This window comes from Citrus sinensis, chromosome 5 (genome assembly GCF_022201045.2).
Source record: "Citrus sinensis cultivar Valencia sweet orange chromosome 5, DVS_A1.0, whole genome shotgun sequence".
Taxonomy (NCBI): domain Eukaryota; kingdom Viridiplantae; phylum Streptophyta; class Magnoliopsida; order Sapindales; family Rutaceae; genus Citrus; species Citrus sinensis.
The window spans coordinates 2,715,895-2,730,469 of NC_068560.1; the positions used below are offsets into that span (position 1 = coordinate 2,715,895).

Genomic DNA, 14,575 nt, shown 5'->3' on the forward strand with positions numbered 1-14,575 from the left:
TCTAAATTTCAGATCCTTACTTTTTTAGGAAAACTTTTAATTATTCGTTTGCAAATTCTACAATCAAGCCGCCGCTTCACCACCAAAAATAGCAATAATAATTTAAGAAATCGTGAGTTGGTAGCAATCTTCTTTGTTGTTGAAATTTTTAGTGGTTCATTATCCGACTGCGTGATTAATTAGTATATCTTATTTAATATCAATTTAAAAATCGATATATCCTCATGTGTCCGGTCAAATTGTTTTTTTTATCAATTTTACTTAGTTGACCATGTGAATTGTAAATTCTATAAGAAATAAAAAATTAAAAATTAATTTCACCTTTATGGTTTTAAAAAGTACAACGACATTATATATATATAATCTGGGATTACAATTTAAGATGAATTAACAACATATGAACATATTTTTATATAACGTTGTCATTTATATTTATCCATCAATCATTATCTAATAAATATTCCTTTATAGTAATATAGTAAAGGATTAATTAAAAGATAGAAAAATATAAATTTCAATATACTAAAATACAAAATACATTACTTTAAAGCGTGTGATTTTCTTATTTTTTAATCTTTTACAAGTTTTTTTAATTAAAATAAACAGAATTTCATTAATACCAAACAAGTTACTATCATTTTAAAAAAAACAACATAAGCCTTACTTCTTTGTACACAAATGTTCTTGGGAGTTGACTTCCAATTAAAGTCTACTACAACCGCCACTTTAAACGAATAATAATTTTTTATATTAGTTTATTACGCCACATGCTCTCCTCAAAGTTTGAGGGAATTGACTTTTTATTTTTTTTATTTTGGTCAGCACATGCTTACTTACTGGCTGCGGTTCCATTAACTCTTGACTTTTATTTAATTTTGACTTACAAATTATTTCTACCTTTATAGCCTTTCACCTTTTTTGTTAAGCATTGTAATTATGATAAGCGGCCACTTGTTTTTGCCTTTACGTTTGAAATTCCACTACGTGTCGAATTAAACCAAAATGACGGTCACATAGAATTTTTTTTTTTTGTTTTTCAAACAAATTTACAATAGTTTCAGTTTCAAATATTACTTTCAAAATAAGCTTATATTAAACGCGTTTTCATATTCACTAAGAATACATCTAAGAAACTGCATTTGAAAACTTCAAAGGAAGTTTTCAAGATTTTCAATATCTGACTCTCAGAAAACTTCAAAAAGAAGGATGAGGCCGGCTTGTTAAATAACTAAATATGCAGACCAGATCAAGTGGGATGTATGCAGAAAAGTCACAGCAACCGGCCAGCATTTATTATATAACCCACCACATGCTTCTTCATCTTCAGCTCAATCACAGAAACAAATTTTGGTCGTCATGGGTTCTGACCATCACGCGTCGACATCACCATCAAATCAAACGAATCAATCCACAAGAACCCTCTTCATCATCACCCTTCTGCTCGTCACCTGCAATGCTGTTTCTGCAGCAGCATTGCGCAACCCTTATATCAAAGCGAGAGCTCACGGTCCTGCCAAGAAGAAACTGGAGAGGCCGGTTGTTATCCTGGTTTCGTCGGACGGGTTTCGTTTCGGGTACCAGTTCAAGACCCCAACGCCCAACATCCACCGTCTGATCAACCAGGGGACCGAAGCTGAAACGGGTTTGATCCCCGTTTTCCCCACTTACACGTTCCCCAATCATTACTCCATCGTCACGGGTCTCTACCCTGCTTCTCACGGCATCATCAATAACCGTTTCGTAGAACCTCGAACGGGCGATCAGTTTTCTCCGGCACGTCATGAGCCCAAGTGGTGGCTCGGCGAGCCGCTGTGGGAGACCGTGGCCAATCAAGGGTTGAAGGCTGCTGCTTATTTCTGGGCCGGTTCAGAGGTTCGCAAAGGTTCGTGGGATTGTCCAAAAGGTTACTGCATGAAATATAATTCCTCTGTGCCTTTTGAAGAGAGAGTTGATACTGTTTTGAGTTATTTCGACTTGCCCAGCGACGAAATTCCTGCGTTTACTGCTCTATATTTTGAGGATCCCGACAGTCATGGTCACGTGGTTGGCCCTGATGACGTGGCGATTACCAAAGCTGTTGCTAGGATTGATTCAATGATTGGGAGGTTGATTGACGGCTTAGAGAAAAGAGGGGTGTTTAAGGATGTGACAGTTATTTTGCTTGGTGATCATGGGATGGTAGGCACATGTGAGGACAAGGTGATATTCTTAGATGATTTGGCTCCTTGGGTTAAAATTCCAGCTGATTGGGTTCACTCTTATTTTCCATTACTTGCAATCTGGCCCCCAGCTGGGCATAATCTGACAGAGATTGTCCAACAGATGAATCAAGGGCTGGACTCTGGGAAAGTTGAGAAGGGGAAGAGTCTGAGAGTGTATCTCAAAGAGGAGCTGCCTGCTAGGTTACATTACGCGGCGAGTGACAGGATCCCGCCGATAATTGGGATGGTTGACGAGGGGTTCACGGTGGCGCAGAGGAGGACGGAGGGAGCACGGTATTGCGGAGGAGCACATGGTTATGACAATGAATATTTCTCAATGAGGTCCATATTTATTGGGCATGGTCCTCGGTTTGCTAGGGGAAGGAAGGTGCCTTCCTTTGAGAATGTTCAGATATACAATGTTATTACCTCCCTTCTCAACATAAAGGGTGCTCCAAATAATGGGTCTAAATCATTTCCCCAGTCTATTCTCTTGCCTGCCCAATAGTGCTCATTTGCTTCATAGATGACCTACACGATCATCATCCCCAATGGCATTGTGGGGCTGAGTGATGATCTTGATTGTTGATTGTATGCATGCATTCTTCTATTTGTACTGCCACCAATTTGCTCTTGTAGCTGCAGTAGCATTTGAGCAATGGCTGATGCAATAATAAGCCTCTACATTATTTTATGCTTGTTTAGAGACCAATTCCACGCTGGTTTTGCTTTTATTCTTGAACCTGTCCCTGCACTCTCCTTCTCTGGCAGAGCCAAAATTCTCAATTCAATATTTGCGAATATTTGCACTCGACTCCAATTTACTTACAGTACAACTTCATTTTCCAATAGTTTAAGTTATTACCATAAGCTTTAATTTATTTTTAACTTGGGTGGCATAAACATTCCTACAAAAGCAATTAAATTTTTAACTTCAACATTTTAAGTAATTTGTGTTTGCTACTCACATTCTGCAAATCATGTCTATGACCATTCTTCAACCTCTAAATCATAAACCCCTAAAAAGGTCAAGAATCACATCCTCCATAAAAGACTCAATATAAGAGTCAGCAACCACTACATAAGACTTTCCATAATATGATTGATAACAATTAGCATGAAAAAAAATAACAAACAAAAACAAAAACAAAAAACCTAAAAAAAAGGCAAAAGGAAAAACAAATCTTCTAGTGTTCACAAATTCCAACAAGCAGTGGGGCGACCGAACCAAGATGTTCAAGCCCAATAACATGGTAGTGAAACTGAAAAGCAGCAAAGAACGTCAAAGACTACATTTTTGTCTTTGTTTTATCAATTACACCAATTATGTCACAATCTTCCTCAACGATTAGCCTATCAGGTAGAAAGTGTAATCTTACTAGAAGAATATATTAAATTTTAAAATACGAAAATAACAAAGACTCACAATAGGTGCTATCAGTGCATGAACTGACTTCACCACCATCTCTAAAAGAAATTGTCAATTCAGACAAAATTCATGTTTACAGGAACCTTTACATTATCACTAACAATGACACATAGGGGCACCACAACTTTTTCTATATACAACTAAAAGCCATCGATCATAAGATAGAAAATGAAAACATAACAGTAAGATACATTAAGGTTGATATGATGATTAACATTTCAAGCTAGTTTTGATAGTCGCCTTTTATGAACGAATGTGTTGTTGCCAACTTCTGTACAATTATGTAGAAAACAGTGTTGAGCAACCAACAATTATCATTGAGACTAGAAGTATATTCATCGCTGGAGCAAATTACTTCAGAAATACCTAGATTTCTAAAAGTGTAATAACTTGCTCTTCTAGCAGAATCAAGGAAAAATGAAAGAATAATAATACACACACCATGCTAAATTGCTAACCAAGATTCGTAATGCTCATGCACTAGAATGCAATAAAACTTTGCTAACTTAACATCAAAAAGTTGAAGTTAAAATAGCCCCTAAACTTTAACCTATTTTTATCTTGGATGGCATAAACATCCCTACAGACAGCAACATTTAAGTAATGTACTTTTAATACTCTCATTCTGCATATCATGTCTATAACCATTCTTCAACCTCTAACTGCAAAAAATCGAAGATACCCTTGTCCACGTGCATGGCTCTTGAAGGTTTGTGCACGAATATGATCTGTATCAGAAATACATTATTTAACATCATGAAGTATAAGACCAATACCCACAATTGATCTACTTGTTTGTGATCACATTTATATATAATAACACATTATGAAGGTCAATCCTCATATCCACCACAAAGGGCTCAATGTGAGAGTTTGAGTCACCAATAACTATAAGACTTCCATTATTTCATTGATTACAATTAACATGTAAAAATCATGGGAGAAGGAAAAAGAAAAAAGAAAAATCTTCTACAGTTCACAAGTTCCAACAAAAAGTGTGGCAATCAAACCTTGAAGGTTTGTGCACGAATACAGCCAAGTACTGCATCCACCAAACTTTTTGTCACATTTGCCCCACTCTTCACTATAGATCAAAAGATTTTCAATAGATTTCCCAATACCTGTGTTTTGATATTTCTAAAAGAAACCTAAAATTGGGTAAACTGAGGAAAAAATTTGATGACAGGGATGAAGATGGGACAACAAACTTGTGAAGACAAAATACAGTCAATTATAAAAGGAGAAAGGTCGGTACCGTGAGATGAATTCAAAAAGTTTGGTCCATGGTTTTATCAAATAGACTTGGGTGATAAAACAAAAAACATTGCCATCACCATTATTAGTACCTTTCAATTGCCAATTACCTCTTCCTCTAGTGGTTGTCACCTCTCCTGAGAAATTTAAACCTTCAAGCACAAAATTGGAGATTGAAAAGTGCCAACTGATAGAGCAAGAGGTAAATGACAATACTTTTGGTATTTAATTGAAAGGAATTAACCATAATGAAATTGGCATTAGAATACCTATACTTCCAAAATGGTGGAACAACATCAGAATACCTATGCAAGTCATTTCACTAACATATCATCATAACAGTCATTATGATATATCCACAATGCATGAACCATAATTGAAATTATCATTCAGAAGACCCACCTATTCATAATGTGACTTCTCACCAAGTAAACAACGAAATGGCTCCTACCCTATTACCACAAAAGATGCAAAACTACATAATAGTAGTCATTTGCATCATTATGCAACACTGTACTTCAGCCATAAATACAACACAATATTTACAAGAAACCTAAACCCTAACTTGTCAATTCTGGATTAGCTCAAACAGGCCAAACTGTACCCACCAAAAAAAAACAAAAAACAAAAAAAAAATCCATAATTTTTATGAATTAAAGCAGCACAATCCAATGCATTTGACATCTCTACTTACTATGACAGATCTGTATCAACAAGGCTGCAAATATGAATAAACTCCTGCATCTCTGGGAAGGAAAAAAGCACAATGTAAACACAAACATAGCAGGTACCATATTTGGCAAATTGGTGGGTGCTGAACGCAGTCCTCCTACATAAAATCTTTAAGACTTATACTCTGAGAAAGGAAAAGACAATATGGCTGACATAGCAAGATTCATACATCATCAACAACCCACCACATTCCACATGCCATGCTAAAAATAGATTTCAAAAGAGCAGAGATACACAAAAAAACTTAAATTTCATATCCAAATGTAATGACATCTTTGAATCCAAGAAAGTCCACTCAAAGAAGAATATGCAACTTAAAATTCCATTATAACAAATTAAGTGGCAAAATTAGGATACATAGCGCTTAGAAATCATCAAAATTTGCGAAATGCCTCTCAAAGAAAAGTTTCTTTGGAAGAACATTTTATCTAATTGTCTATGGCTACAAAGAGTAAAACATTTTGAACATTCTCATTTGAACAACATTTTTTCTTCCAAAAACAAAAAATTATTGAATCATCAGGGACCATACTCTTCCCATGGTTGCAAAATAGCCCACACTAAGCAAAAATCAGGCTGTTGACTCCTTCAAATAGGCAATGAGGTCTGCACGATCCTGAGGCTTCTTCAATCCAGGGAAGACCATCTTTGTTCCAGGAATATACTGTACAACTCAAAGCAAACGACAGTGAAGAAACAAGAAAGGACAGAAGGAATGCAGAAAAGAGACAAATTATAAACATGAGGGGCGCTGAGGTGCATGGCGTCGTGCACAACGATATATGTCACGCTGTGGGGTGCCAGACAATGAAAATCATGCACAATAACGCGTGGCGCAGCACACAACTGATCAGATTTCTTATAAACATTACACTCTCAAGATAATCATTTATCAGCACAATCCAAGGAAATAAAAAATGCAGATAAAAATTCTGCCATTCAAGTTCGAAACGTCTGTCGTAGATATGTTTGCTCGTACAATCACAAACCAAAAAGCTTACTTTGAAGCGAGCATGAAAGATCGCACAAATTTAATCCACAACACTAAACCATGTGTGACAATTTACGGCTAATATCAAGGTATTATAACATTTCCGTGCAAAGATCTATTAAAATATGCAGACGCATTAAACTTTAGGAATTAGAACTTGTTCGTACCTTCTTGGGGTTAAGCAAGTAATCATACAATGTTTTCTCTTCCCAAATAACAGCCATACCCTTGTTAGCAGCTGAATAGGAGTACCCGGGAGTTGTCCCGGACTGTCTCCCGAAAAGTCCATTCAAATTTGGTCCTAAGAAAATTTCAATGCCCAGATCAATGAAGCCTCGAAACCAAAGGAACAATATTTTGTAACTCTAAGGAAAGCGCTTACAAAATCAACTTATTTTAACAAGCTCTCAATGTTAAACATTTATTTTTATTTTTAAAATTTCGATCAAATGTACAAGTAACTACACAATCATAAACAGTAGCAGAGAGATCCGAACTACATGATAGCTAAAATCTATTGAAAAAAAAAAGTGATAACAAAATAAAATAAAATTAGAAAAATTAAAAATTTTATTTTTAAAAAATAAACAAATAAAAAACCTTGTTTGTGACCAGCGCCTTTCACGACGGTGTGGCACTGAGCGCACTTGGTCTTGAAGATTTTCTCCCCGGCCTTTGGATTACCAGGTGGAGCTTCCTCAAACGACGCCATTTTGATTGTGGTTAAAATCGAATTAACGAATCTGCTGCAATTTCGTCTGGTTTAGTATTGATAATTGAAGTGGAGGTGCAATGACGGTCGTGCCCATTGGTCTGTAAACTTATTCGAATGTTCTAGAAGCTTGTTGATTTTGACCTGGATAATTTCATATGTCTCCCCTAACCTCTAAGGCAATAGCAAATTAAGAGTTTCTTGTAATTTTTATTCGAATGGCTTTTAGGGACCTTTTCTTTTTCCTCTTTCGGAGATATTTTGAGAAGGCTTCTAGCCTTTTACCTTTCAGGGACCCTAATGTTATTATCATCTTATTTTAGAATTTTCCTTCATAACGACACGTGCTAGAAAATTATCGTAGAGCGTGGTGAGACGGGGCACATTTTGCTGTGGTCGGCACCAGGGCAAGTACAGTAGGGGCTTCGAAAGGAAACGTTGAAATTGAATAGACACAAATTGAAGACAAAAAGTGTTTGAGGGAGACCAGGAAAAGAAAGCCGATTATCGTTGTCTTAAATAATAATAATAATAATTCAACTCTCAAAATAATAATATTAATTCAACCCCTTTTATAGAAAATAATAACAATGATCAAACCATACAACTTTTTGAATTGAAATTCTCATAAATTTGCAACTTGATGGAATATATATGTACCTATACGACTTGGCTATGTTGTAATTGTGGTATCGTATCACAGTTATAACTAGCTAAGTATCCAATGATTAGTTGCAACTGTGGCACGGTACCACAATTGCAACATAACCGGACTATATACACATTCAATTATCTATCAATCACTTATTTTTTCGTACTTTTTAAAAAATAAAAATATCATTTTTTGACATTCTTCCACCGAAAATAACATTTTTTACATTCCGCGACTTTTGTCTCAAGATATTAATAAAATTAACGAAACATCAATCAAATGATTTTTTTACTATTTTACCTTAAATAAATATGAAAAAAATAAATAAAAAATAAAAAGCTAACAAATATAAATTATAAGAAAAAAGTGTGATCACATATGAGCAAACTCAACATCCATCAATATCCTTCCTAAAAAAAAGACATCTATCAATATCCAACCAGCAATTATTGTAGTATTAAAAAAGAAAAGTAATTATTGTAAAGCATAAAACCACTTGAATTAAATAATGATGGGGATTAAAATTAGAAAGGCTTATCCTTAATCGTCATCATTTGGATCAACACCCTCAAAAGCCCACTCATACTGCGTCCTGGCTACTTCTTCTTTGGTGTGAAATTATTTTCAAGAGAAATTTATATTCGTCCACCTATTTATTTTGCCTTTTTCAAAAATGTACAAACACTTTTTTTTTTGGCGCGCCACCTAAAGTTTATTTTTTGTTACATTCGTCCACTTCCGTCTAATTTTTGTTAGTGGATTTAACGAAATATTAATGAAATGACCTTTTTACCCCTCAAAATTATAATTTAACCCAAAATAAATAAAAATTTGAGATAAATTGGATGAATTTAATTTTTTTCAAAGGTGGATGCTAGAAATTGAAGGAAAATAATGTTTGTTGCTTGCTAAATTTAGAAAATTTGTATTTATGTTTTTGAAATTCAAAAAAATAAATATAAATTTTCTAAATTTAGCAAGCAACAAACACTATTTTCCTCTAAAAAAATAAATACAAATTTTTTAAATTTAGTAGCAAACATTATTTTCCTCTCATTTCTAGCATCCACCTTTGAAAAAAATTAAATCTATCTAATTTATCTCTAATTTCTATTTATTTTGGGTTAAATTATAATTTTGAGAGGTAAAAATATCATTCCGTTAAATTCACTAACGAAAATTAGACGGAAGTGGACCAATGTAACAAAAAATAAACTTTAGGTGGCGCGCTGAAAAAAAAAAAAATTTGTGTATTTAAAAAAAAAAACAAAACAAACAGCGGACAAATGTAAATTTCCCTATTTTCAATCCCAAAGAACTTTCCAACATACTGGACACTCTTGTTCTTGATCCTGTTGGCCAAAGTCTCTGTCCAATAATCTAACATCTCTTGTTATTCAAATAATTCGCCACCAATATCGTTTCCTTCAGCTCATCATTGCTCTTGCTCTTCCCAAACTCCTCATCGAACATCTTCACCTCCTGTTTCGGTGATCTTTGCTTTGAAAACTCCACATGGGCCTTGCAGAATTCGATTATGTACGACAACAGCTCCGTCGATACGTTTGGCAGCGGCACCACCGTGTTTTCCTATGCGTCGTCAATCGTCGAAGAACGACTTCACGATCTCAAAATCCATCGCCACCGGCTCCTCCACCTCGAATAGTTGCCCGTCCGCCCTCTTCAGAGATATTTTCTTTGCTGCCTGCGCGGAGCAAGAGGACGATGATTTCCAAAATTTATTACAAATCAACTTAATTTATATTCTAGGTTTCCAAGAACAACGATTAACGACAGTTACCACACAAATCGAAACATTGAGGCTTGATAGCAAATAAACTGGAGAAACAATGGCGCATTTTTAGGGGAAAGTTGGTTGAATTTTTAAGCGTCGTCAGGCATCTCACAGACACGAAGGTCGACGGAATTTGGAGAAAAGCGCGTTTCTACCAAGCACTCGATAAAAGTTTTGCACTTTCTAAAAACAAAATACTTCCGAAAGGACACCCTTAAAAAACAGACGGGTTCTCCAGTTGCACCAATATTTATTTCAAGCACATACTACTTGGTAACATTCAAATGACTAATTTCCAGGAATCTCAGAGCATACACTGTTGAAGAGCCAAAAAAAAAAAAATGATTTACGGGAAATGTTACAGGAGAAAAATATGGATCACGAATTCCCCTTCAAAGCAAAACCGGCATCATATCTAAAAAGGAAAACAAGCCAAGAATTAAAATCCTTATTGAAGCTAAACCCTTTACAATCAGTTTGTTCTTTACCACAAAATTGATATTCACCATGAGTTCCCAGTGTCTCTCTCTCTCTCTCTTAGGGATCATGAACTTGTGCAGGATGTCGCATGGGCCAGCCTAGAAGAGGAGGAGATCCCGGTGGAGTTGAATCATGGCTAGGAGAGAAGAGGCTCAGCTCCACATAAGGAGTAGCAGAATTCCCATCTCTCCCCATTGTGCGAAAAGAAATTGATCCCCGTTTGGTCGAGGTGTCAGAAGTCCTCCCCGGGCTAATTCCACCACTTTCCTCAGTACGGTCCTGGTTAGCAACAAGAGAAATGGCATCATGATGATCTTCAATAAACCTTCTTCTAGCCTCCAAATCTTGTAAACTGCCCAGAGCCAAGGAATCCGCAACTGGGTAATAAACAAGCAAGCAAATACATACCCCAGCACAACATAATAGGGAAAGAAAAGCTAAGAACACAAGAACTTCAAACAGAACATGCTCTGGTTTAGATAAAACAGATAAACCAAGTAAAAGAACCCTTAATGTAAGGAAACTTGAAACGGAGAAGATTAATGTGTAGACTCTCTTCTGCAAACCCTTATTGATAACCAATTTCAAAACCTGCCTTCCCAGCCAAAACAAGTAGGCAGTTAGCACAGTAGTGAAAAGCCCTAAGAGGATGGTGCTCAGTAAAGGGTAAGTACAAAGAGCAATATTCACAGAACCATCTGATGTTCTTGTAAAATAAATGGGCAGTTTTTGTAAGTTACTCTTATCCTTGTGTAGCTTGGGGCCAATTAGAATGACGACGAGCTGAAGAATAAACACAGGGAAGCAATACAGAAATAAATATCCGGCTGTTTTTCCATTCCAATTCCGGCTGAGAGTTCCCGAGTCCATTCTCTGTAAGGGTGCCCGAAGGAGAAACACAAGGGTCAAGAATAGGCAAGGTTCTGCAAACCCTAGATTCGAGACGATGTAACTTTTGCAGATGTTTTCCTGCCATTTGAAATCAAGAGCATTCAGCACTCTCCCCTCCCGTCTCAACAAACTTAACCGTAAAATTTCACCACAACCCCACCAGATTGCAAATAGAATGAAGGTTATTCGGATTATCCAAGGCCCGCTAAAGTAACTAAGTTGACCAAAACCTTGACTACGAATGCGAGATCGGAAGTAAAACGAGTAAACAATACACAGCAACCCGAGAATAATCAATATCGCAACTAGACATATTGTCGCCACACCGAAAGCATCGGTAACAAATCTCGTCAGGGGCATTACCCGAAGCACAGATTCCACGCATGCTCTCTGCCAGCATGGATACAAAAGGTCCTCAGGTAGTGAACGTGCTGCCTTCCCAGGATTAATAGAGGATAGCAGTTCTCAATACAATATTGAAAGATGCTAATTACCAAAACCCCCTATAGCAATCATAGAGCAACTTGCCCCAGTTCTCAAATACTAGCAACAAAGCCATCTAATTTGAACATCAACAAGATCAAAAATGGTGTGTCTGCCAATCACTTTAAGAAACTTCACGTCTTGGATGTGCTGATAGTATCCAGCCCACTCACCTGCATTATATATAGTAAAAAAGATTAGCAAAAGGGCAACAAAGAACAGTCAAATGAAATACTAAAAAATAACCATAAATCCAAAACACCAGTAAAAATTCAAGCATGCAAAAAAATTCAGCCACACACTAATCCTTGGGCACAAATGGTAGGCATTACAGCAAAATATAAATAAGTCTACGATTAGTCCACAACAGAAGCAACCAAAAGATGGGAAATGTGATATCATCACACGTACAAGATAGTGTATTCTTGAAAATAATGTAAACAGACTGATGAATTTATAGAACAAAAATATGAACACATTCTACTTCATGCATTAATCACCAGGGCCACACCAACAAATCAACATTAATGTCTTCTTTGGAAACAACATCAATAGAACCCCAACTATAGCAACATACAACCCACAGTATTTATTTCTAAGGCTAAAAATGGTATCTAGATAAGGAATGACAAGTTTTTACACAAATGAACTTAATGAACCACATAATGGTCCTTTAGAACAGCGAAGAATTCCAATTAAAGAAATATAATAACTAAAATGTGTTAAAACAGAGCTGCCATATAAAATTAACATTAATGCCGCACATTCTTGGAAAACAATACGACAAGTGTTTCCAAATCAAATACTTACTCAACCAGCCAATTACTTGGTAAGCAACAACAAAAGCTTCGACAATAACATAAGTGAATATTAATGACCTCACATCACATAGGATTTCTACACTTGTATAAACAGAGCTACCATAAAAAATCAACATTAACAATGCATGTCAATAACAGACAACATACACATGTTTCCAAGTAAAATATATACTCAAACAACTAATTACTTACAAATAAACAACAAAAGATTAAACAATGACATAAATGAACATTAAAGAATTGCATCATTTAGAAAACTGTACTTGTATGAACAGAGCAACATATAAAATCCACATTAACGCCTAAACGTCATTTAGCAGACAATACAACACATGTTTCCAACTCAAGTATTTACTACTAACAGCTTAATACTCAGCAATCAACAGAGCAAGCTTACGCAGAAACATAAATGAACATTAGCATTGCGTCATTTACAAGTTTGAGAGTGGTTCGTAAGTAACGGGTGATGCAAGCTCACAACTTAAAAACTTACTAAACACCACTTCACCAATCAAACAATTTCGGAACTCGTGTACAACAACAGTAGGACACATATAACAGTGTATACGAAGTCAGAGAAAATCACCATTCCAACACCACTTATATGATATAAACTATACAATGGATTCTACTAGCCAATTATAACTCCTATCATCTTTTCCAGAGATATATGCAGGTAAAGTCTCCACACACACACACACACACACCCAATTTCTACGTTTTTTTAAAACGTATTTTCCTTTTACTTTTATATGATCAAATATGCTAGATTCATAATTTCGTTTCGTTTGCTTTCCCTTGCCCTCTCAGGAAACAAACAGGCGCCAAACCATAACCTCCCACAAATCATCAAGGAAAATCAAAGCATTCCACGAAGAAAAAACAAAAAAACAACGACGATTAAAACAACAGAAGATAACCAACAAAACGATGGCGTAAAGGCTAAGAAGCGTGAAATTACGTAAGAACAGAGACAAAATGGACAAAAGAGAGATCAAACGAGAGCTTACAAAACGCGAAATCCTGATCCGGCGAGAAGGAGAGGCGAATCGGAGGAGCAAGAGGTGAGATCGAAACCCTAAGTTAGAGAGAGACAATGTGAGGAGAGAGAGAGACACACACACAGAAAGAGAAGGAGAAGAGAGACAGAGATTGAGAGAGAGAACGTAGTTAGGGGGAATAGGTGAGTGGGACTTTGTTGGTGACAGGCTGTCTCCAGCTGTGTCCAGTCCGAGTCTGTAGGTTCGGATTTAAAAAAATAAAATTTTTTGGGACTTCTGGTTCGGGTTTTTTACACCCGAGCCTACGTGGCTATTCGCCTTGGCGGCGTTTACGGCGACTTGTTTCTGTATTTGTTCTGTGTTCTTTCATTCTTTTCCATTTCGAGTAATATCACCTAGATCCCTGCCGTTCTAACTAATCAGAAAATGCAACAACTGTTCTGTACTTTTGACATAGGTGTCTAATTTCTGGTAAAATTTAACACGATTCGATTATTCAATATGAATATGACACGAATAAATAAATATAGATCATTAAATTTGATACGATTATTAAATAAACCCGGTCTAGATCGATACGATTTTTTTCCGTGTCAGATTAGAGTTAAAACTCTTAACACATTTATCCAAACAATGACACGATTATATTTTCTTTTTTAAATCAATTTCTAGGTTCTTATCTTTAAAACTCAAATATCAAATAAGATTCTCTCTTTTTATTTTTTTGAAAGGATAAATATATACATAGTGTTTTATTTATAAAATTTTATATAAATTTAGAACTTTAATAGCTAGCGTATAAAATATTGGTACACATGTATACGTTATGATATTGATATATAGTATTATTTACACATATAAAATTAAAAACTTTAATAGTATAAATGTGTAATATTTTGGAGGTATGTGTGTGTAACATTTGTTAAATATATAGATATTAAACGGGTTATTGGGTAACCCGTTTATTTTCTGTGTGGGGTTTGGATATCAATATTTTAACACGATTATTAAATGCGTCAGGTTTGAATCAACTTAAATTTAACACAATATGAAATTAACACGACCCGCGACCCGTTTTGTTAGCTCTACTTGGCCTCTATATGTTAGGTTCTATTAATGCATAGCTAAATGAA

General features: G+C 35.7%; 3 protein-coding genes across 5 annotated transcripts; 1 reads left to right on the top strand and 2 right to left on the bottom strand.

Annotated features, from left to right (window-relative positions):
* The first annotated feature begins 1,077 nt into the window (after window positions 1-1,077).
* LOC102618302 (uncharacterized) lies at window positions 1,078-2,943 on the top strand. Its single transcript, XM_006470908.4, has one exon. It carries the CDS (start codon window positions 1,357-1,359, stop codon window positions 2,707-2,709), a length of 1,353 nt encoding a protein of 450 aa, XP_006470971.2. The 5' UTR covers window positions 1,078-1,356; the 3' UTR covers window positions 2,710-2,943.
* Window positions 2,944-5,920: 2,977 nt separating this feature from the next.
* LOC102617830 (cytochrome c-2-like) lies at window positions 5,921-7,376 on the bottom strand. Its single transcript, XM_006470907.4, has 3 exons — window positions 7,208-7,376; window positions 6,775-6,908; window positions 5,921-6,280 (listed from the first exon to the last, which is right to left on the bottom strand). Exons 1-3 carry the CDS (start codon window positions 7,317-7,319, stop codon window positions 6,188-6,190), a joined length of 339 nt encoding a protein of 112 aa, XP_006470970.2. The 5' UTR covers window positions 7,320-7,376; the 3' UTR covers window positions 5,921-6,187.
* Window positions 7,377-8,348: 972 nt separating this feature from the next.
* On the bottom strand, window positions 8,349-13,621 carry LOC102617546 (hypothetical protein). Of its 3 annotated transcripts, none has more exons than XM_052440704.1 (3): window positions 13,452-13,621; window positions 10,273-11,793; window positions 8,349-9,676 (listed from the first exon to the last, which is right to left on the bottom strand). In XM_052440704.1, exon 2 carries the CDS (start codon window positions 11,495-11,497, stop codon window positions 10,304-10,306), a length of 1,194 nt encoding a protein of 397 aa, XP_052296664.1. In that variant the 5' UTR covers window positions 11,498-11,793; window positions 13,452-13,621; the 3' UTR covers window positions 8,349-9,676; window positions 10,273-10,303. The 3 variants fall into 3 exon arrangements, with proteins under 3 accessions (XP_052296664.1, XP_006470969.1, XP_024952121.1); XM_006470906.4 differs by lacking the exon at window positions 8,349-9,676 and adding an exon at window positions 9,997-10,181; XM_025096353.2 differs by lacking the exon at window positions 8,349-9,676 and having other exon boundaries at window positions 9,997-11,793.
* Between the last annotated feature and the right edge of the window lie 954 nt (window positions 13,622-14,575).

Excerpts from the sequence above, each read along its gene's own strand:
- LOC102617546 (XM_052440704.1), bottom strand. The coding sequence starts at position 11,497 with ATGCCCCTGACGAGATTTGTTACCGATGCTTTCGGTGTGGCGACAATA.
- LOC102617830 (XM_006470907.4), bottom strand. The coding sequence starts at position 7,319 with ATGGCGTCGTTTGAGGAAGCTCCACCTGGTAATCCAAAGGCCGGGGAG. Across the intron at positions 6,909-7,207 it reads AGGCGCTGGTCACAAACAAG|GACCAAATTTGAATGGACTT; the intron begins GTTTTTTATTTG and ends AAATTTTCTTAG. Across the intron at positions 6,281-6,774 it reads ACTTGCTTAACCCCAAGAAG|TATATTCCTGGAACAAAGAT; the intron begins GTACGAACAAGT and ends TGAGTTGTACAG.
- LOC102618302 (XM_006470908.4), top strand. The coding sequence starts at position 1,357 with ATGGGTTCTGACCATCACGCGTCGACATCACCATCAAATCAAACGAAT.